The 25,376-nt window shown below is 32.5% G+C and overlaps 1 protein-coding gene across 8 annotated transcripts in view; it reads right to left on the bottom strand.

The window, feature by feature from the left end:
- The window catches only part of LOC132733706 (PH and SEC7 domain-containing protein-like), a 79,836-nt gene that overhangs the window by 36,464 nt on the left and 17,996 nt on the right, over positions 1 to 25,376 (bottom strand). For all 8 annotated transcript variants that reach the window (XR_009626200.1, XM_060720378.1, XM_060720382.1 and 5 more), the window contains exons 3-11: positions 22,556 to 24,344; positions 13,804 to 13,997; positions 10,400 to 10,458; positions 9,851 to 9,984; positions 8,887 to 9,007; positions 5,424 to 5,505; positions 4,440 to 4,810; positions 3,941 to 4,084; positions 3,077 to 3,270 (exon numbers count right to left, since the gene is read on the bottom strand). Coding sequence is in view for 7 of the 8 variants with exons in the window: in XM_060720378.1 (XP_060576361.1) it covers positions 3,077 to 3,270; positions 3,941 to 4,084; positions 4,440 to 4,810; positions 5,424 to 5,505; positions 8,887 to 9,007; positions 9,851 to 9,984; positions 10,400 to 10,458; positions 13,804 to 13,997; positions 22,556 to 24,216 (2,960 nt within the window). In the remaining variant the exon portion in view is untranslated. The remainder of the gene's footprint in view (positions 1 to 3,076; positions 3,271 to 3,940; positions 4,085 to 4,439; positions 4,811 to 5,423; positions 5,506 to 8,886; positions 9,008 to 9,850; positions 9,985 to 10,399; positions 10,459 to 13,803; positions 13,998 to 22,555; positions 24,345 to 25,376) is intronic.

Here is a 25,376-nt window from a genome sequence, read left to right as displayed (position 1 = left end):
AATTTGAGACATTTACAAATCGGGACTTCAATAAAGTATTTATAAACTACAGGATATAATAATATTACAGTTCTGTCAAATTGAGATGTGAAATTACACAATTGTGTACAATAAAAAATGTCTAGATAAATTAGTTTAAATATATGACATTATAAAAATGAAAAATTAAATAAAATATACTTGAGACAATCTTCATTTAGAAGTATATGTTTGAGATTTCTAATATTTTACCCTGTTATAAGTCTGATCATAAAATAAATCAACAGAAAAATGTAATTGAGCCGCGCCATGAAAAAACCAACATAATGCTTTTGCGACCAGCATGGATCCAGACCAGCCTGCACATCCATGCAGTCTGATCAGGATCCATGCTGTTCGCTATAAGTTTCCATACTTGTAATAGGGTTTGTAAGCGAACAGTATGGATCCTAATCAGACTGCGCAGGCTGGTCTGGATCCATGCTGGTCGGAAATGCATTATGTTGGTTTTGTCATGGCGTGGCTCAATTATTAAATAACAAATTGTTATAAAACTGACATATAATTCTGATCACTGTGTTTTATAGCTGATAAAATTACCCTTGTAAAAGATCATTCTAAAACATGTATGGTTTTCTAAAGTCATACAAAATTTGTGTTTCTTACAAATCTATATATCAGTGTTAAACTGTATGTTGACATAACATAAATAATTGTTTAGGGGGTAGGGTTTTAAGTCGCACCAACACTTTTAAGTTCATATGGCCACTTTCCAGCTTTGATAAATAATCAGTACAAGGTTTCACTACATAATATATCAAGAAAAGGGTGTATAATATATAACATTTTCTTTGTATTGCTATAACAGAAATGCTCGTACACGTTTTGGCATATAAAGCACTATATGTGTGTTATTGGGAAGATGGCACAAGGATGTTTACACACTGATATGTTGTGTAATATCACATACATGTATACATTATGCTAAATGATATTTTATACATGTACACATTAATTTATGATACATGATTTTATATGATATAAATGAACATTGGATTAGCACTATCTTTAATGACCGCTGATAAAAAAAATATGAAAACATAATAATCTTTAACTGAATATTTCTGTATCACATGACAATGATAACATAACCATTACACTGCTAAATATAGCATGTAACAATTGTTATAATCAACATTTGATGTGTCATATCATCTCTTCACCGCTTATCCCTGATAATGTACTACATACGAGAACTATCCTTTTTCTCTCTTAACTCTTACCCCTTATAATGACCAACATACCAAAAACTATCAGAGTTCTCTTCTCAATATGTTAAAAAATAAGTGTACAAACCATATGTTAGAGGCCAATGTGAGGACATTTTACAAACTGTTTTACAGTATCTTTAAAAATCATCCATTTCATTTTCTTTTATCTATTTCTTGTTGAACTAGAAACCTAAACAGAAATATTCAGTTAGAAATATATGCTATAATCATTATGACTAGTCTTGGGTACATGAAATACAAGAAAATCTGCATTATTTGCAAACAAAATATCCTAACACCTTGCTTACCTAATGATAAATCTTCAAAGACAATTACTTGTATATACCTTTCAATATATCTAATTATCTTTGTGAATGTATCTATTAACTTAAAATATCTAAAATTCTCTGAATATTCTGCATCAGCGATTATACTAATAAAGTTACCCCATCCCCAATGCCACAATTTGGATTTCAGAAAATGAGCTTTATTAAAAATCATTACATATTTTAGGTTATACGATAATTTAAATAAGAACAATAAAAGTAAATATGAAGATAGCTGAATAATGTTGAATACATATTGATTAAGAAATCTTGTTGAAATAATGCGACAAATAAAAATTTACTGAAAAATATATTCTTTGATTTTTGTTCATCAGCATTATTATTTTTGTAATTTTTTTATAAAAAAACAAACCCAAAGAAGATCAGAATGTATCAGATACATGATTATCTGATTATCTAATATTATATGTTTGAAAACTAAACAAAGTTCAATGTATATAAAAACCATGCTTATAAAACTACCGTTCCGGTATTCATAATACTTTCAACCATATTGGATATACGTAATATTTGAGAGAAAAAAAAAATCAACATGTAAAACATTAGAATACATCTTAAATGGAGGATATGTAAAAAATGAGGGGGTTATAACACATTAGTGTAAAATAAAATCTTCTTTAAACTACAATGTAACACTATTATAAAAAGCAACAACAAAAGTACTTCTATACAAGGAAATTAACAGGAAAATAACAATAATCTGATTCTAGAAATAAGTACGTGCCCAAAAGTTCACATTAAAACTTCACACAAAAATGCCAACTTCAGATGCAAGTCAATGAGAAACCAGTATAAAAACTGGTATTTTCAAATGATTGTCAAAACACTTTGATCAATGGAGTGTAACACTCCTGATTATATGTCCATTTGTCGAAGGAATTATCCTCTAACTGTACATGTTCACTGTCCAGTTGCCTGACTAGAGGGGGTATTGATGAATATTTATATCACATGGATCCAGATAAATGTACCAGATAAATGTAGGTACACTCCATTACCAGGGAACAGTTTACACAATGGCACAAATGTTTCTACATACTCACATTAAATGCCAATGTAATATCACTTTCAAACCAAGTTAATATGGAAAATAAAATGACAATGCCAGAGGTATAGAATTGAACACTTCAATTATCTTTGCTGATATAAAAGGTCACAGAAAGATTTCCAGTACAGTTTGTCTATTAATGAAGAAAATAAAACCAGACATGAACTTCTGTTTTCAAAACTTCTGTCAGTTTCTGTGCCACTTTAGAACTGTTTCCTCTTTTAACATAACACAAACATCTGGAGTAAATTCCTTCTTTTGACAATGACATAGAGTATTACCACCATTGTGTATCAAATTCCCTGGTTACAGAATTAAGATGAGAGATTCTATATATAGAGATTGATATATATATATATAATGACTGTTGTTCTCATATTAAATCAAGATCAAGTCTATCTGCCTGAAATATAGCAGCTCTATAACTATACCTATCTGAAATGCTGTGCTGCACCACTCCTGTCTTTTTCTGACCAGGGGAGGTAAATGAGTGAATGGCTGGATTAACTCCCTTGATTCCTTCTTCATCTTCACCAATAGCTGTCTCTACCAGAGAGGGTTCAAGCTCTGGGTGTGAAGTAAGCCGAGATTGCAGCAGGTAAACGTATGTTTTCAAGCGTCCAATCTGTTGAAGAATTTAAATGTTTATAGACAACTAATATAATAACAATAGTGTGAAACAACTACCTACATCAAGTAATCCCGACAACTAACAAACAACAGGATTTATACTTGACTCTTATATCTTTAATTCAAATTTTAAATAAAGAGATTATCATCTTTATTTAATGAACAAACATGATGATGGTTTTATAGAAATTAATTTGGGAAATAAGAATTTTTCTTTATTGTTTATCAAGAAAATCTGAAAATGAGAACAAACATGTAAATGCATTGTTCATATCAACAAATACATCAAAGAACTTATTAATTATCAGTGTCAATTTAGAGTACTTCTAACTAAATGAGTTTACATTTAGCAAGAAACATTACATTTATGCCTAATATTTAAGTAGAAACCAAAATTCAACATGAAATATTGACTTCCAGGAAAGTAGTGAATTCCTAATATACTTCCCTATCTTATTTACTGCCTCTCCCATATTGGTAATTAATAATTGTCAATTTACAGTCTTTCAGAAGACAGTTTTTAATGTGTTTATAAATGCTGGGATACAGCACGTCTCTTGAGATATTAAAGAAATAAATACAAATAATATATCAAATAATGTAAGTATACATTTCTTGTAAACACACTTCAAAGTGTGTGATATAAATGAGGACTAATTGTATACCTCATATATGTGATAATTCTCTTTCTCCAGGAAATGCTGTATTACACTAGACTTTGATCCTTTCTCTGGCGGAAATTTTCTGTGTTCTTGTAAATCTAGTTCTGTCTGTTCCAATCTCTCCTCTATACTTCGTAACTGATCTTGCTATAATACCAAACATAATGATTCTATAACAGTAACTTTAGTCATTTTGACAGTCAATGTGGTAGTCATTTTGTAAAGGTTAAGTAAGGAATATCAGTGATACAAGATTTCAAAGAAGAATTATTGGCTTCCCTACGTATGTATATAAAGTTTATGAAATACAAGGTCTACATTTACAAAATGGTCTAAAATTAAAAACTGTTTAAGATAATACATTATTCTTTTATTTCTCTATTCTTTTATTTCTCTAAGAAAATGTTGACCGTCATGTGACTTCTGTTAGTCATGTGACAGATTTAGTCATTAGTTTATGACATAATGACACAGCAATAAAATCATATTGATATCTACTTACCAGATTTAAGCGAGTATATGAGGCTGGTAAAAGAGGTCGCTGAAACTTCTTCTGAGAACCAACGGCACCTGGTAATGGTGGCGCCGATAAGATTGCCGCTACATAATTTAACGTATCTATCCATTCTTGGCACTCTTTAGTGTTTGAAGTTTGAAATAAATATTCTGCCCAGTCGGCAGTCTGTAAACGGAACACATGTTGCTTTTTGGTATAGTCAGAGGCCTTTGAGGCTAAACAATGGTGGACACGAACTGCATTATGAGAGCTAGTGTTCGTAGATTTCTTCAATGCCTGTTCATCTTTATAAAGGTATAAAATCATGTCTCTTAGTACAACATAATACATCTTCCAACTTCTCTTTCCAACAGCAGCTGTAACAAACAACATGTTACGTTTTAATAATCTTTATTATTATTACATAGTCCTTAAACAGAATTGAACTAAAATAAATCCTGCCCCCCCACCCCCATTATTGGTCATCATTTCAGAGAAGAACCAGCAACTTCCTTGAGAGCAGTGTACGGTTAATAATCCACTCAACTTGAACCACTCAGCTGAAAAGAACACATTTTTTGATGTCACTCAGTAAGATCATATGGTGACTTTCCAGCTTTACTGGTGGAGGAAGACCTCAGGTTGCCTTCCATACATTTTTTTCAGGCACAAATTGGCACCTGAGTAGAACCACCTACGTTCCACAAGGTAGCTTGATAGTTTCCTCACAAGACAGAATCCAATTTCCCTGAAGGGATGTTTCGAACCCATAGCAGTGAAGGGCATGTGGTTTAAAGTTAACGACCTTCACCACTAGGCCATGGATGCCCATAACAACTTCTTTTATTCTTTAAATGTATAAAATAGTAAACCAGGAAAATTAATGTCATTTATAAACTTCTGTTCTGGTGAAACATACAAAATGAAATGATTATTTATGTAGCTATTTAACATCATGACTTATGGTAATATATAAAAGTTATAGAATACTTTTCCTGCCATCAGGATCTACACAACATTTCCTCATGATATAACCTTTCTTATACTCTGTTGTTTGGCTGGGATCAGGAACCTAAAATATACAACATAAACATACTGTATGCATCTTTTTTTCATGTAGATAAATGCTACTTTTTGTAAGCCCCCTCGTACAAATCAGATAGCCTCGTGTTTCGATGCTCTTTCTAATACTTATATTGTTGATATTTTACAAACACAACTAGAACAATAAGAAAATCTTAAGATTTTGAGATTCTACAAAAGTTTGAAATACTTTCAACAAATATCTTTGCTTTTTTGTAATTCTGTGTAAATTTGAAAACTGGAAAAAAGTAAAATTCAATTATACCATTCTGTCTGTAAATTTCCAATCATTTACAGAAAGATAATGGGTGTAGAAATGGTATAATTGTCTAAATTACATTAAAACCATCTTACTTGTGTAAATGTCTTGATGATAAAGTAGATTTGAGGAAAGATAATGTTTCACTTACAATAACAGGCAGGAAAAATTTTAGTATTTAAAATAACTGTTGTTGTATAGCCCACTGAATTACAATTACAAACAGTATCTCATCAGAATGTCTAGGATATACATGAGTTTATTAGACATAAAGGAAAGGGCAAAATACGTCAAATATCATTAAACAAGATATGTTTGTAAAACATGTATGCCCCCTATCAGCAGCCAATTATTCATGTGATAAGGTAATTATGCATGACTTCTGACCCAGTGATCAAACAATTAATAAGGGTTATCAAGTATCTACTGGTCATGACCTTGACCTTTGACCCCTTGACCCAAAACTAAATAGGGGTCATCTGCTGGTCAAGACAAATCATCATACAAAGTTTGAAGTTCCTAGGCCTAAGCGTTTTTACTTAATTGATCAGAAACCGTTTTTACTTACAAGGTCAATGTGACCTTGACCTTTGACCCCTTGACCCCAAAATCAATAGGGGTCATTTGCTGGTCATGACTAATCACCATGCCAAGTTTGAAGTTCCTAGGCCTAAGGGTTCTTTTATTATTGATCCGAAACCCTTTTAACATACAAGGTCAATGTGACCTTGACCTTTGACCCCAAAATCAATAGGGGTCATCTGCTGATCATGACCAATCACTATGCCAAGTTTGAAGTTCCTAGCCGAAGTGTTCTTTAGTTATTGATCAGAAACCGTTTTTACTTACAAGGTCAATGTGACCTTGACCTTTGACCCTTTGATCCCAAAATCGAAAGGGGTAATCTGCTGGTCATGAACAATCACCATACCAAGTTTGAAGTTCCTAGGCCTAAGCGTTCTTAAGTTATTGATCAGAAACCGTTTTTACTAACAAGGTCGATGTGACCTTGACCTTTGACCCCTTGACCCAAAACTCAATAGGGGTCATCTGCTGGTCACCACCAATCATCATACAAAGTTTGAAGTTCCTAGGCCTAAGCGTTTTTAGTTAATTGATCGGAAACCGTTTTTACCTACAAGGTCAATGTTACATGACCTTTGACCCCTTGACCCTAAAAACAATAGGTCATCTGCTGGTCATGACCAATCACCATACCAAGTTTGAAGTTCCTAGGCCTAAGGGTTCTTAAGTTATTGATCGGAAAGCATTTTTACCTACAAGGTCAATGTGACCTTTCCCTTTGACCCCTTAACCCCAAAATCAGTAGGGGTCATCTGCTGGTCATGACCAATCACCATACCAAGTTTGAAGTTCCTAGGCCTAAGGGTTCTTTAGTTATTGATCGAAAACTGCTTTTACCTAAGAGGTCAATGTGACCTTGACCTTTGACCCCTTGACCCAAAATCAATAGGGGTCATCTACTGATCATGACCAATCACCATACCAAGTTTGAAGTTCCTAGGCCTAAGGGTTCTTTAGTTATTGATCCGAAACTGTTTTTACCTAAGAGGTCAATGTGACCTTGACCTTTGACCCCTTGACCCAAAATCAATAGGGTCATCTACTGATCATGACCAATCACCATATCAAGTTTGTAGTCCCTAGGCCTAAGGGTTCTTTCGTTATTGATCGGAAACCGTTTTTACATACAAGGTCAAAGTGACCTTGACCTTTGACCCCAAAATCAATAGGGGTCACTACTGATCATGAGCAATCACCATATCAAGTTTGAAGTCCCTAGGCCTAAGCGTTCTTTAGTTATTGATCGGAAACCGTTGTTACCTACAAGGTCAATGTGACCTTGACCTTTGACCCCTTAACCCCAAAATCAATAGGGATCATCTGCTGGTCATAACCAATCACCATACCAAGTTTGAAGTTCCTAGGCCTAAGGGTTCTTTTGTTATTGATCGGAAACCGTTTTTACCCAAGAGGTCAATGTGACCTTGACCTTTGACCCCTTGACCCCAAAATCAATAGGGGTCATCTACTGATCATGACCAATCACCATACCAAGTTTGAAGTTCCTAGGCCTTAAGGTTCTTTACTTATTGATCAGAAACCGTTTTTGCTTACAAGGTCAATGTGACCTTGACCTTTGACCCCTTGACCCAAAATCAATAGGGGTCATCTACTGATCATGACAAATCACCATACCAAGTTTGAAGTTCCTAGGCCTTAAGGTTCTTTAGTTATTGATCGGAAACCGTTTTTGCTTACAAGGTCAATGTGACCTTGACCTTTGACCCCTTGACCCCAAAATCAATAGGGGTCATCTACTTGTCATGACCAATCACCATACCAAGTTTGAAGTTCCTAGGCCTTAAGGTTCTTTAGTTATTGATCGGAAACCGTTTTTGCTTACAAGGTCAATGTGACCTTGACCTTTGACCCCTTGACCCCAAAATCAATAGGGGTCATCTACTTGTCATGACCAATCACCATACCAAGTTTGAAGTTCCTAGGCCTAAGGGTTCTTTAGTTATCACTCGGAAACCATTTGGTCTACGGACCGACGGACCGACGGACCGACAGACCGACGGACCGACAAGTGCAAAGCAATATACCCCCTTTTCTTCGAAATGGGGGCATAATAACCTTTAACGTATCATGACAATATAACTGTCTTATGTAAGCAGCCATATTACGAGAGCCAGACTTATTTTTATCATCTTTCATTACAAGTAACAGTATCATATAGAAATAATTACTGAGGTAAAAATTTTACCCCCTGCATCTCAACATTATTTCATCCTCAACATTTATATACATAGTCTGATATTGTTAGATAAACCATCCTTATTGATCCCCAGTCAATATTAATGTAAGTTTTTGTACATTGTGATTTATGTACAAAATAAACTTCTCTTTGAGACTAAAAATAATTTTGAACTTTACATTTTAAGCATTAATGAATTCTGAATGCTACACTTACATCACCAACAGTATAGAATCTGGTAGCTATGACAAGCATACTGGCCTGGTTCTATAATTGTGTCATATGCCATTATCCTTGTACGTTTTCGGAGATAATTTGTGTTAACTTACATCAAGAAATGGGTTCCTGCCCACTACAGGTGGAAGGTTTGGAAGACTAGGAGTTGGTTGAGGCTGTATTGGTCTCTGATCATCACCCACTGTAGGACCGTTATCTTGAAACTCATCATCACTAACAATACAGCATTTATAACATGTAAATAATAACATCACATTATAGTTATAGTTACAACAAAATATGACAGGTTTGATTTCAAGACCTAAAATTCATTTAATGAACCATAAAAACTCAAGGATATTAAAATTGTTTAACATCTTTGAAATCAAACTCTTAACAAAATTTTGTGTATAACAGAAATGTATGAGAATTAATGCATTTTTTTTCTCACATATCCATTTCTTTGGCTCAAATATAACCATAACCTATCTTTTCTATAATAATTGAAGTATGATATATTTAAATATGAATAAATAAGATAAACAAAATGAAAATTTGATTAATCACTGATGAAACAAAATAATCCAAAGACTCGGTAGGCTACATGTCAAGCATTTTTCTACCAATGACCTTGACATAGATCTAGATAATGAGATGAGTGTTTCACACTTTTACAAAAACTTCCTCGTTTCAGCACAATGTTTTTATAATCAATGCCATATTTGCATAACTTTTATCATACTTTCATTACAAAAAACAAGATATTTCAATTACTTTAAGGATAGATTTGGTATGATGATGATGATAAATCAGGATATGAATATACTGACATTAATTCCTACAGATGTCTATCATCAGACTGTCTACTTGTTTGTCAATTTATGACCAGCATCTAATCATTGATCACATTTTTGTAAATCTCATCCCCGATCTAACCTCATAAAACTCAGGAATAATTTACAAATGAAGCTCCAATTGAATAAAGATACTGTACTTTATAGGCATCAGGGTCAGTGTTATTTCAGTATTTTCAGGCTTGTGTTTTTGGTTCTTGTTTTATCAATAAGTATAACTTACGGTGCCCATTCAATGGGTTCAGCTTTTATAGCATGATAGAGTGCCTTTAGGACTTCCTTTGGGAAGTTTTCCCCATCATTTAACTCTGCGAGATTCTCTATAAACTCATTACATGTCATTTTTCTGCCAACAGCCTACAATACATCATATAACAGTTTTTACATCATCTCAAAATAATGACACATGCTTAATTATAGCTGATGAATAATTACAATATTTCTTCCACTTCTGCGGTCATCTATGTTAATGCTTTTTAATGAAGCATACATATTACTGAAGACAGTATTCTCATGCTATTGGCAACATTTCTCATTCAAACATACAGGAAACCTACTGCTGCTTTTATACAACTCTATACAGTGGTCAGGACATATGTCATTTGGGGCCAGCATAGTTTAAATCTGATTCAATTATGATAAAGGATAACAATCAAACATAAGACCATTAAGGTTGCCTAGTCTGAAATAATTACATGTACATACATGTTTATCTATATAAGTAAATTTCTGATGATATAATTTATATGATAACCAAAAATTTCCAGCTTACCTGGCCATGTAAATCAGTGTTGAGTAACATGATTGCACAAACCAGTGTATGACAAGCATCTGTAAATAAATGGTATAAAATAAAGGGTATAAATAATTTGATATAAGTGTCTATAAGATGTCTTTAACTTATCCCCTCCAGTATTTCATGTCCCATGCTGAAAGTGATAATGGAGGTCATACAGTATATCTTGCTGATTCTTCACCCATAAAATACCATTACAGAAGGAGAAACTGGTGTTTTTGTCACATAAGTAAATTACAAATCATTGTTTCTGCTAAGAAAATGGATAACCTACATGGATAATCAATACTGTAAGTACATTGTTTGATTTAGACATTTCTGACCTAATATTACAGGCTTAGCCACCTTCTGTCAGGTTATGTTTTAGACAATATATGTCAATACAAAATTGCCTCTCAAAAAGAGGTCAAGGGAAAAAGTTAAAAACTATATCATGGGAATATGATAAAACAATGCAACAGTTCATTGCATATGAATATGAAAGTACCAGCTTTCATTAAACAAACAAATGAGCCATGCCATGACAAAACCAACATAATGCGTTTGCGACCAGCATGGATCCAGACCAGCCTGCGCATCTGCGCAGTCTGATCAGGATCCATGCTGTTCGCTTACAAACCCTATAGCAAATAGAGAAACTGATAGCGAACAGCATGAATCCTGATCAGACTGCGCGGATGCGCAGGCTGGTCTGGATCCATGCTGGTTGCAAACGCACTATGATGGTTTTGTCATGACGTGGCTCAAATCAATTTCTCTGCCACATTTATATCTGGAAGATCAATTATTGCTGTTCTCCAGTAAAAAGCATTTTGAAAAGGGAATAATTGAGGCGGAGTGAGGTGGTATTATCAGCAAAATTACACAGTAATTAATCTACTATAATACCACAACTAACATTCAACACATACCACAAAAACAGGAAACATTTCTCTAACAAGCAGCTGTCAGTAATGTAACTTCTAACTGTTATAAAATGACACAACTGTCAGGAAAATATATAAAAAATTCACTTTTCCCTGCAAATTTCTGCAGCATCAATTTCATATTATATGAGATATATATTATATTCACATCCACAGCAAGCTTGATCTGCTGGTTATATTAAACTATGAAAAATATTCAGTTTGTTTTTTAAGAATTTTCTTTTGAAACAGCCCTCAGTAATTCTGGCTTCGAAAATGATAAAAAAAAATTCACTTTTTTTCTAAGACATACAAACATACATATAATTGGTATTTTTTCATTTAAAGTCACCAGACTAAAACTAAATGGTTGGGGGAAACATTTACATGTTTGTGAATTTTAATATCAAATTACATGTAGTAATAATTAGTTTCAATAGTTTTTTTTGTAAATTTGGAAAAGGCAAGATACAACCTTTATTTTATGAAAAAAATTCTATTTTTTCTTCATAATTTTTTTCTGGAGTAACTGTTTTACAGTAGGAAAATTGTCTTCTAGTTAAACAAACAAACTTCATCTGTACAAAAAACATATTCAATAACCATCATTGGAAGAAATCAATTAAACATGCACAGCTTTTTGTTCATTTACTTGAAGAGCATTATTTTCTCAGCTTCTCATGATTTAATTAACGCTGATTAAAACATTTCATGGAAGCTTTATAATGACAAAATCTGTCCCTACTTTCTTAAAGAACATCACAAATATCAATACACAATGTATCAATGTAAGATCTTCACTAAGTTAAACACTTACAGCAATAGAAGAGACCTATACCAGCAGTGAAGAGCCAGGCAAGCTTTGAATTTTATTTTATTTTAAAACTGACCTAATTATAGTATTCTTCTTTTGAACTAACTTCTGCTTTTGCTTTACTAAATAACTTCTACTTTTGTAGTAACTTCTGGTTTTGAAATTGCTTTTGAAATTACTTCTGCTTTAAAAATTAGTAAATTAATTCCACTTTTGAAATTACTTCTGCCATTGAATTACTTCTGCTTTTGAAATTACTAAATAACTTCCACTTTTGAAATAACTTCTGCTTTTGAAATAACTAAATAACTTTACTTTTAAAATAACTTCTGCTTTTGAAATTACTAAATTATTCCACTTTTGAAATAACTTCTGCTTTTGAAATTACTTCCACTTTTGAAATTTCTTCTGCTTTTGAAATTACTAAATTACTTCCACTTTTGGAATTATTCTTCTGCTTTTGAAATTTATACTAAATTACTTCCACTTTGAAATTACTTCTGCTTTTGAAATTTCTTCTGAATATGAAATAACTTAATTATTAATTATTTAATTTTGAAATTAACAACTGAGAATTCCAAATTCAAAGCAGAAAAAGCCCATTAAACTACTTTACAAAATGAAAGTTTAAAGTGTTGGGAAATAATTAAAATGTTCAGTGAATTTTTTTAACAGGAACATACATACATGTAAAACAAAGATAATCTCAGCTATATAAGACTGGCACAATAACATCATACTTCAGACTGTTGGAAACAGAAATTTATTGAAAAATGACTGTAATACTATACAAGTTTATAGCATTGTTGGCCAATAAACATCCCTAAGGGAACACATATTATACAGAAGGTTTAATGCTACCATGGCACTGATGAACCAGAAATAAAAAATATACCTCTAAGCTATATCAGTTTTTAACTGAACAGTGTTATCTTTCTGTGCTCACAATATCTAATACACTCTCATAATTACATATCTAATTCCTGGCTCCTATTCAGAAGTACTACTTATGTTAGAAATAAAAACCCTATCAGTTTATAAGTTGATACATTTAGAAGTTTATAAATTTGAGAACAATAGTTCACTTGAGCACATATCAATCCTAAAGGTAACATCTCAAATCTACAATCATAGTTCATTCAAGAACTTCCTCAGCAAGACTTCAAAAGTTAAGTGTATGTGTATTGTAATTCAGTTTTACAATCTGAGAACATCACAAACATATATTTATCACACACCCGTGCCGATTTTACGACTCCGTAAAAATGGTATTGCATGGCCGTGCATAAATTTTAACGTGACGTCATTAGCATTATACAAACATAGTGTAAAGTGCTAAATGTTAGCGTTATACAATAGGCGCATCAATGAGAAACGACTCTTTTTTCACTTTTGGGTATGTGAAAAATAGAATATTAAATACGTGTAAGTTCATTACTGAATTTATTGAACTCGTCGCCAGAGGCTCGCATAATATAATTTTATTCAACTCGTGCAATCAATTCAGTATTGAACATACACTCATTCAATAATTATCCTCTATGTAGGAATCAAGCTCAGACTGTCTAATTAAGACTACCATTTAAACTCTTCTTTATAAGAAATACAACGTGACCTTAAAAATTCCTTTTATGTACGTTATAGATACATGTAAAGTTTACCTTCAGAGTTATATGTTCCAGGATTGGTCTGGATATAGTGCCGTGAGAAGTGGGCGAGAATCCTTTCCCTCTCCTGTGTCTCCCCGATGAGGGAAAACTGCTTGAGAAACTTGCGTAAGGCCACATCTAGCGTATCACCACTAAAGTCAAAGAACTTGAGGTATTCTTCAGCCACTAATATACTAAAGTCATTCCTGTAAAACATACAATAGTTTTAAAACATCTCCATCAAAAAATATAAAGTTCAGTACATCACTGTCATAATTCAATATACTCAAAGAAAAGTTCTGTCTGAATTTTTATTAATCAAAATTAATAAAATAAATTAAAACAGCTAAAAATTAAAAATTTCACTCTATTACATAAGCATCACAAAGAAATATTTTAATGATTACATTATAAAGTTACTTTAACAAGCAGTTAAAATATAAATGAAAGTTTGTTATTGTAGTATGTTTTTAATTAATCAGTGTTTTTAACAATAAAATTAGTAATACATGTGTATAATAATGAAAACTACTTGAGTTAAGACTTCCTTGTAATCAATAAGGAAAATACATTATAGTTTCTTACTAATAAAGAATTTATCTCATTGTTTGGTTAAAGACACAAACTTTATTTAACAATGGTCATATGAAAATGTAGAGCAAATTGAGAGGTGTGTTTTACATGGAACAATCAAGCTAAAGCTGTGTCACAATGACTTGCTTATGTCAGTAGAAAATGTGAACTGATCAATATAAAAGAAGACAACATAGATAATACAGGATAATATAAATATGTCACAAATACAAAACTTTGTCTCAATAAATATGATGCTAAATAGCAGGACAGCACACTTAACATTTAACCTCCTAAATTTGTGTAATGGAATTGCCGAGCTTTCAAATTGGAACAGTCTATTCAAAGTTTATGGGACTATAACATCAAAATACAAAACTTGACCAACCGGACAGTGTAGTGCCTGTACAGGTTGCATGGAAGTACAGGCTAGCCTGGCTCTATACTGGTGAGAAATGCCAGTTACATTTGGTTACAGCACGTTAGTTTATACAAAATTATTTTAGTTGGAAGCTATAAGCTTATTGAAACACTCTCGAATCCGTTCCTGGAACCAACCAGTACTAAGCAATGAATGTAAAGTTTCTTGCTCACGGAAACAACGGCTTGTCAAAGCAAGTGGTAAGCAATCCTTAGATAACTAGTCTGACGCGTTAACCAATCGGCCACAGCCATCATAAAAATTCTATAATGCTTAACTTTATCATATTCATTTAAATGCGTTTGTTATCTTTATCTGAAAATGTTTAATACTATATAACCAGATTCCTCAAATAAATTTGAATGTGAATTATAATTTCAAATAATAATCACAGTTCATCTAGTATCATAGACAATGATACATACTCAACAAGGAGAATACCAGGTTTTTGACCAACCTTAGAATGCATTATGATGAGGTGGATACCACATACTTGTGTACAAAGTTCTAGTGGCTGTGTCATGAAGGATATGAGGTTTACATAGAGACAATGACAAGACAATATCACACTGAAGTGTTACTGATTCCTAGTAAGGTAAATATCCTTGAGGAGCAGACAATGTCTCATTCTAAAATGATCATTTACATTAATTTTCACAGTTAATAACTAGCAAACTATAAGTTACACAAAAAAGAATTAAAATCGCAAAAAAATGTTTGACCTTGGTTGAGCTCCTGTTTGACCAGAAACACTGGAGCTATATAAAAGGATTTTGCTAACAAGTTATAATAACACAGCTGTACCTTAATAATTTATGAACATATTATGTCAGAGCTCTGATACTACTGATGCAATGGTATTGACAAACTATACTATAAAAGTATTTTAAGCATATCAGGATGGCTGACATATTTCAGGATGGCTGGCAAGGATTTCAGGATGGCTGACAAGCATTTTTAGATGGCAGACATGCATTTAAGGATGGCTGACAAATATTTAATGATGGTTGACAGGTATTTAAGGATGGCTGACAATCATTTTGGATGGCTGACATATATTTCAGGATGGCTGACAAGCATTTTGGATGGCTGACATATATTTCAGTATGGCTGACAAGCATTTTGGATGGCTGACATATTTCAGGATGGCTGATAATCATTTTGGATGGCTGACATGCATTTTTAGATGACAGACATGCATTTTAGGATAGCTGGCAAGCATTTCAGGATGGCTGACAGGTATTTAAGGACGGCTGACAATCATTTTGGACGGCTGACATATTTCAGGATGGCTGACAAGCATTTTTAGATGACAGACATGCATTTAAGGATAGCTGGCAAGCATTTAAGGGTGGCTGATAAGCATGTCACGGTGGCTGATGAAAACAATACACACACATGCAATCAACAATACTGCAGCAATAATAACTCACACATCAACAAACCAAATAAAAGAGTGAACAATTTAACATGTTATTGTTTCATGAAGTTAAAATAAAAAGAAGTATGTATCAATCTTAAGTTAAGCAGAAATATGCAGTACAAGCATGTATTGTGTGGTAATAACAATCAATAATGTGGAGACATTTAAATATATCTATCATTACTAAACACTGTAAACATACATCAGTGTAGAGTTGTCATTTCACAACAGAAATATATACATCCATGTCTGTTTAGTAGAATAATATATGAACATAAACTCCTTGTCAAAAACTAGGAAGAAAATAATATCCTCTATAAATAATCCTGTATTCTAGTGAAGTCTTATTGTATAGAACACTACAAGACTTGGAAAGTTTAATTAAATCTACAGACACTAGGTATACATGTGTTTGTAGAGGTTGTGAAGCTAACTCTACAGGATACTATGTATTATGATTAGAGATCTAAGGGCCAATTAAAGTAAAATATCTGGCAAACCAACTTGCTTTACAATCTAATTAACACCAAGGTCAGTAAGTGGAACTTCTTACACTGATCAATATAACTAGACATGGTGCAGCTTTATAATAATGTGTTTAGTGAGGAAAAAAATCTACAGGAAATATATACTATAAATGTCATAAGTCTTTTCATTATTAGTGTGTATAGGTTATTCAGATTAATTTTCATCCTTTCTGCTACCCTTACAAGTCTTTGTATTTAATTTGGCAATACAAATATACATGTATATTATACCATACAATCAATAATGAAAAATTTGTTTTTTTTTACATGTACATGACTGTCCTGACCCAGTGTCAGAATGACAGCCTTACAGTTGAGAAGTGAAATACTTGTTAAGGTGACCCACAGATAAACTTAAACCCCAGAAGACAGACCAGAAACTGATTTATATAGGGTTAGGGCTTTATAGAAATCAAATCAGAAAGTGATTTGAATAGGAATTTGGTTTTCTTCAAAATAAAGCTGAAAGAAATACCCAGATCAAACTTATACATAAATCATATAAATGTAGGACTTGTTAAAAAGTATTTTCTACAATATAAGTATTCAATTATTGGGTAGTACATAATTCCCTTGACTTTAAGAATTTCACTTGAAGAATTTTCTTTTAATATTAATGAAAACCTCCACAAGTTCTTCAAATATTCAAGTCTTGAGGCTTTTAAAGATCAATATTAGCTCAAATGTCTGTTATATGTTTGATAATGCCAAACAGTTGTGAAATTTTAATCTATCATGGATCTACAGAAAGAAACTGAATAAAATTAATCTAAGTTTACACAGATTAAAATGATCTCAAAATGCTGAAACATCAAGAAAGCTAAAGGTAACTGTTGAAACAAGGCATGGTAAATTTTAACACAGACCTAAGCAAAAAGATCAGCCCATTATATTATGCAAATTCATTGAAACATTCAGGAACTTCTTTTATAGATAACTAAAACAGATGGATAGTTCAAAAACTTGAATATTTGTATTAATATGCATAACAGTCAATAATTAAAAGCTTTAAGAGCAAAAGAGTAAAAATCTAATTTTAGCATTAGTGATTCTTAACCATGACTAGAGTGACCTCTAAGGGGACTTACCAAAAGTATCTACCAACCAAATATGAAATACAGGCTGTTTGAGCAAACTTGTTAAACATTTATTTATAGCACTGGTGACTTTGACCCAAGTTACCCCTGACTACACTACCAAATATGAAGACATTGGTCAATGAAGGGAGATGATGAATAAAATAAACAACAGAGAATTATTGTTCTTGGACAGCACACTTACTGTAACTGGTCTCTATCACTGTGTGAAGTTTTAATCAATTTCCTTTGACAATTTTCAAGTTATTCCCCGAGACAAAAGTGTGACAGGCAGATAGACTGACAATGTGGTGACTAATATCGTGCTCCCTTCAGCCTGGATCATAAATGTAAGCTCCATCTACATATACATTGCAAAGCAAATGTTGATGGTAAGTAATTCCTTTATTAATACTAGCAGTACTACTGACGAGTCTAAATTTAACCCATGGTCACAAACAGACTTTTGTTGGTTGAAAGGTTTTGGTTGTTTTTTTTTTACAATTCTTTCATGAATTCCCTCAAAATATGGACAGTTCTAAAATGGAAATTTGACATGTTCATTACAGGAATTGAGCGAGGTAAAGGTTACAGGAAATGTGTTGTGTGTTGAGCGAGGACATTTATGACTGTATATGGATGCCCGAGGCAGCAATGCCAGGATCATTCTCTAAAACATCAATCAATATCTCTATAAAACATCCAACAATATTACATTTATGAGAAGACGGTGAATTTTCGCAGATTAAGTTTTTTTCTTTAAGTAGTCTCTAAGGTTGTGTGTGATTTGCAGGCTATAATGCTATCATGTCAGAAAAACTCGTTTCTATGATAATTTATGTTCCTACATTTTTACAGTGTGTGTTTTTCATTTTAAAGAGTCCCAAGTCAATGAACTTGATTTCTATCAAAAGAGTTCCAGTAAAGTAATTGGCTGAAATTGTATTGCAGGAACGAAACTGGTTTCGATATTATATAACATTTAAAAATATTGGCAAAGGTTAACAAGTGCAATGATCTAGTACACAGTAAGTATGCTAAACAACAGTATTTACATTAAACAACTATATTTCCATTGTACTTTAGTTTTCATAATTCACCTTTATCTTCAATGAATTCAGATAAATGAAAAATTATCAGCGTAAATACCAGTGATATATCATAATACAAACAAATGGAAAATATAGTATGTCTTATCTTACCTACCATTTTTATAATTAACTTAATTCAGGTACTCTATCAACAATTTACAAAATCTATATCAATCTTTAGGTAGCAGATGTTACAAAACAACAATTTTAGCCAGCATTTATAACAACAAAAACAACAACAGCAATAACAATATTAATAGCAAAACAACATGAATGTACAGACGGAATAAATCCCCTTTTATCATTTAAACAAAATGCTGATTTTCATTATAGATAATAAAATAGGTCTACCTGGTAAAATAATTCCCTTTCATAATCTTAAAAACATTTCTTTCAAATAAAACTTTGAAAAAATCAATTTCACAGTCTGTAGATTTTTTGCATATAGACTGAGCAGGTATAAACAAACAGGTATGAAATTCTAGACTGGTAAATTTGTGAATACACTGTGTTTTAGTACAGGAGATCTTCTATTTTATATAAGAGATCTTTTAGAGCCATAATGTCTTACTGACATGAAAACTTAACCTCAAAAACAAAAACAGAATAGCTCGAGGTTTTCTTGCCATAAAATCTTTGACTTGTTTAGGTTTATGTTTAAAGTATGTATGATATAAGAAAGAATTATCTACTAGCTCAAATAGGTTTTTACAATCCCAAAAAATAAAATTTTAAAGTGTAAAGTAAAATCAAAAATAATGTTTAATTAAGTTTTTTTGTAATTTTTATTCGTAAATAAGTTGTTTGAAATTCAGTTATTTCATTTTAATGAATTTCAGAAAAAAGGTGATCAGCTGCTAATATTTTATGGGCTAGTAGGGCTTATGATTGGAAAGATTTAATGGACCCAACCCAAATTCTGATAGCCATGGGCTAATAGGCTATTGCTAATTTCACAGACTGACCTAAATGTCTCAATATAATTTCTAATATTTCAGTGATGTCATACTTTAACACTGAAACTGCTGAATTCATATAATATACTTTTGACTTTATAAAATTTGGAAATGTTCATATTTGTTCAAGAGATTTCAGTATCATTAAAATAAACTTGAGTAACTTGTGGTTTTTTACCCCACTCAATTGGAAAGTGGCATTAGCGCTGGAGGAATTATTGCTAAAATTGCTAATTTGGAAAGTAAAAAAGCAAGTGTAGGTTTGGTGTTTTGGGAAAACTGCATGACTTGGTAGGCCTCTGTTATATCAGGTGAAAAATCAATGGAAACAAAATGTCTATAGTGTGGTCTTCTAGGCTTCACCAACTCAACATTTAACTACATTGTGTTTCAATAATTACATCTATACATTTTAGTTACAACCTTAAACCTCTGTTTTATTACTTGTATAAGAATGAAAAATGTTAAAAATACAAAAAAATGGAGAAGTTTTAAGTTTTGACTACCCTCAACTTATGTTTAATGTACCATTAACTACAATACAATTTCTTGTTATGTATATTATTGTGATAAACATATAATATTTGAAATATTTAACACAGAATGAGTAAGTGAAATCAAAATAGTCATGACTGTTGTAACAGTGATACAAGCTGGGGATGGTTACAGTGCACTACATGCTTAAATATACACTAAAAACTTGAAAATCTCTTCAGTTTATCAAGGGAGATAACCTGTTAGTGATAACCATTATATATCTAATCATTATCTATATATAACTGTCCATAAAAGTTTGTAAAATAATAATTGACAGTGTAATGAATAATCAATTCACCAAAAAAATAGCAAGTACAAAACCTTTTTAATGATTTCATCTGATAAACTCAAACTGAAAATAGAAATGCTAATCTATGCGTAAACAATACCCTTAAATTATGAATCAGTATTATTTTTCAATATTGCTTTTTAGATCATTCACTTGCTACAGAATAATGTAGTTTGCTAAAGCTGAAATTAAGGACAAGCTGGGTTGTGACCTTAAATTGAGGACCTCTGCACCTGACAGAGTGACTGCAGTTTGTTCTTGCAGCTATAACTTGATTACCGTATCCATTAAACTACATTTAGTCTCAACTTGTAATACAGGATTGACCATTAATGTAGCTTTCCCCTTGACCTGGGAACAAAGTTAGATAACCCTAGATAACACCAATCAAAATATTTCATATCAATTTTAAACAATGATATGTGATCAGACTGTGTCAATATATAACAGTATAAGTGAGTTTACAGACAGGTCAGGTGACTGATAACATCATAATGAAAACTTTCCCTCAATAATCAATATCTTCATACCAAGTATTCAAATTTATAATATTCAGCACTGCCATCGTTCAGGATAGTTCTGAAACAGCAGTTTTAAAGATAAAGTTCTACAAAAAAATACCTTAAATGAAGATGCAAGGGTAGTGGAAGGAAGAAGGGTATCTTACAACTTTATTGTTTAGTTAAAAATAAAGCAACTTCCTTGCTTAACAAATGAGGAAGAGGCCAGGCGATCCTCTATAGCCAGGGTATCCTCTATGGAGGTATGACACCCCCACAAATCTATCCTGTGCTGTTTGTACTCTGTGCTGTATGTACAACTTCAAAATAAAACCAACATCTACCAGTTGGTTTCTGGCTTGTTTAAGTTTTAATCACAGCTTGAATTCTTATAAACATCAGTTTACTTCATATTATGAAATTGAAATGATAAACAAAGAATTAGGCCATCCATCATCATACAATCTTACTCTGAATGTAATAAAAAGAAAAAATCTTATAAGTTGATGTTTCCAGTGCACATGCTTATTAAACATGACCATTAACCTTCACATAAAAATACACCTGTTTTCTGTATATTTCTGTATAGATAATTTAAATGCTCACTTATTATGCAGATATGACGAGCCTATTTATTACAGGTAACACAGGTTTGAATCTACCTGTATTTTTAATTGACTTAATTTCATTTTACCTAATAAAAAAAACATTATAATAATTTCAGAAACATATTTTTGCAGTTATACTTCCAGATATTTTGAAAATGAAAATTGATTAACAAACAGGTGTGGCCACAAACTGCCCTGATTTTCTGAGAAGACAAAACAAAACATTACAAAAATATCTGTACAAGCTGATTGCAGTAAACTAAAAAAAAATACCAACTTAAAATATTGAAGCAAAGCTGTTTCATTTTTGTAGAACACCCATACCATGCTACATGAGTAAACAAGGGAAAGGAAAACAATATTTGGTGTATATATATCATATAAAGCTATTGATGGAAACATGCCCATGATGAGAATGACTGAACTTGAATGCGGACCATAGATACTACAGATATATGCTGAAGTAACATGAATGCTACCCATTCACACCATAGGCAAATATCAAGTACAGTTTTATCTTCCTTAAATACCACTTTCAGGTTTATTTTTATCATTAATCAATCAGTTTTTAGTTTTTCTATAAAACTGAAATATTTTGTAGCTAGCTATAATGCTTTAAAACAGATGAAATGTAAGGATACTAGGATATATTTTATGGGCATGTTTCGCAGTTATCAATGCATCTACAAGATGATAACAGTCCAAGCAGCACAGCACACCATACACAAGAGAAAGACAGAGCAGCATTGATTTAAATGCTTACTTTTTACTAAGGTGCCGGGACACATCTGATTTCCGAAAGCCATCTAGATTATACAGACGCTTTGCAAGTCTCATTGCCGATGGCTGATCCACACTTTTGGCTGGTGGTAGTACAAACAAATCATCCTGGTTTATAACTTCTCCAATTCCATCAAAGTTATCTACATCACCTATACTATCCAAATGTAATTTATTATCAGTTGTCTGAGCACCATTATCAGGGACTTCATCAAACTCCTGAGTTACTTCTTGAGCATGCTTATCATGTACACTATCACTTATGCTATCATTGCTTTCCAGTTTTTCAATATCTGAATCAAACATATCACTACATTCATCCCGCGAATCTTCTTCACTAGAATATTCAGAGTTCTCATGTACAGATTTATCAAGTTTTACAAAAGCAGGCATAAATATCCTGTCATCATTTGGGTCAGGATCTCTTTCAGTTTTGTTTCTAGATGGAGATTCTATTTCAAATTTGACTGGTCTATCAAATTCATCTCTAGTAGGGGTTTTCTCAGCTGATAATGGTATTTGATCTAATGAATATGCAGTATCGTCAATATCAATACTTACAAATGTAAAATCTTCACCTACACATTGTTCTTGACTTTTACTCGCCCGTACACCTTGACAGTCTTGACCTATTTGTCTCATTTGTTTTTGAATAAGAATTTTTTCAGCACTCTTGCATGTAATCAAACTTTTAACATCATGCTGATAAACAGGTGACATTCCACCAGAATCTGATAAACTTCTCTCATAAATGAGTTCTGGGGTTAGCTCCCCTGAAAAACTCTCTGTTGAAGAGATATCAATGCTACTAGAACTAGAACTATCTTCTTTCAGGAGAGGTTCCACTTCTTGTTGTAACACAGTACTCACAGAAGTTTCTGATCTTAGATCAGAAGGTGTTGAAACAGTTGATACATTATACATAGCAGAAGTCTGAGACCCTACCATATTTCCATTCCCAAGTAAATCATCAGAATCCACTTCTGACAAATCAGAAACACTATTAGGGTCATTTGGAAGTTTTTCTGGTTTTTCTAATGTGCCAGAGTCTGAATGAATGACCTGCTCCTCAAAACCAGATTCAGCAGATTCTTTACGGTTCATAGAATTTTCGTCATCATCTTCTAATGCTTTAGATATATTATCCATGGTAACATTATCATTTGTAATGACTGTAGCACCAGTAAATGTTGATTGATCAGGAGAAGAAGCAGACCTTTTGAAAGCCTTTTTCTCTGCATTTAAATCATATGGAGAACTATCAGAGTGGTGTCTTTCTAGCCCTGTACCATCCAGTTTCCGTAGTTTTAATGATGGATTTTTCTTGATTATCATATCACCTGTCATAAGAAATGCCTCAAAACCTTTTTCAGGAGGATTCTTAAGTTTACCCTTATCTATAAGAAGTTCTTTGGGGGCTGTAGCTTTTGGCACTTTTGATAGAGACTTTGGGGACTGACTTACAACTTTTTTGTCTAGTTTGACACCATTTTCACAACCATTGGACTCTTCACTGCAATCTTCCCCTTGTATAATCGGGACAACCACATCTGCCCCACATTTTCCATTACGCATCACTTTAGGGGAGGATATAGATTTTGGGACAGGTATACGTGAAGGACCATGTGGTATACGGTCAACCATGTTTTAAGGGCAGGGAGTAAGACAGGTTTTACAGATGGTGTTTAATGCTAGGTTGTAGCTAGTGTGTATAGACAGTATGGAAGTACCTTGGCTTCCCTTCAGCTAACATCCTCATTTTCATGACAGTCCTGAAAATATAACACGTACAATAATACACAGATGCTGACAAATAAAAATAATGGTACTAGACATGGTAAAGAGAAATCATCAAGTTATTCAAAATAAGATCATTCAAAGTACAAAATAAATGTATATCAGAGCATAAGATACTGAATTCTGGACTGACTTCTCTTAGTGCTGGATAATAAACAGCATTGTTTCTAAATACAGGGAGAAAATGAATTAAGAGACTCACTGACCTTGATCTTTGACCTTTTTATCTGAACATGGGTGCTGCATGCAGAACTCATTAAAACATATCCACATAATTCTCATGTTTTAATGCCATAATTGAAGTTATTAACACTGTCATGTGGGCCATGTAAAATGAAAAAAACTGCATTTCTTTGAAAAATGGAGCTAATTCTCTTGTTGTTGACACCATAAATAGCCAACCCCTTAATGTGGGTTTTAATCCTGTATGGGTTATAGACTCATTTTATGTAAGGAAGAAACATATACCCAGTTAGCATAAAGAAGGTTAAAGATTTTACCAAGATCCCTACTCATGCTTGAAATTGCTGGATTACTCCTCTACTAGTCAACATGTAAAAAATGTTAGAAACTTAACTTTGTTTCTATTTTTTCTTTTACTTCTGTAATTTGCTGTTCCATTTAAATGCATTAAACTTGTCAATAATTACATAACAAATTAAAGGGAAAACTAATCTAAAATCTCTGTAGGTATCAATATTTCCAGGACAATTTTCCTCACTCCTGGGAAATTTTAAGTAAATGCAAATGCCAGAGGACATTCTTACTTTAGTTCTTTTGTCAAAATTAGAAGAGACCTCTTAAGCCTGATTACTAAAAATAATTTCAGTGAAGTGTGGTTAAAATCTACCATGTTGTTTAAAGAAATTGTAGTAATAGATAAGGGCTGTCATTGATGGACAATAATTTTGTATCGATATATAGAGACAAATATCGACGATATATCGACTTTAACAGTAGATACAATGAAAAACATTTAAGTATGTGTTTTAAATTGGGATCATGGT

This window comes from Ruditapes philippinarum, unplaced genomic scaffold, assembly GCF_026571515.1.
Source record: "Ruditapes philippinarum isolate M1 unplaced genomic scaffold, ASM2657151v2 ctg802_1_1_1_1, whole genome shotgun sequence".
Lineage (NCBI taxonomy): Eukaryota > Metazoa > Mollusca > Bivalvia > Venerida > Veneridae > Ruditapes > Ruditapes philippinarum.
Note: the sequence above shows the minus strand (reverse complement) of the source record. Positions and strands in the feature narration are given on the sequence as shown.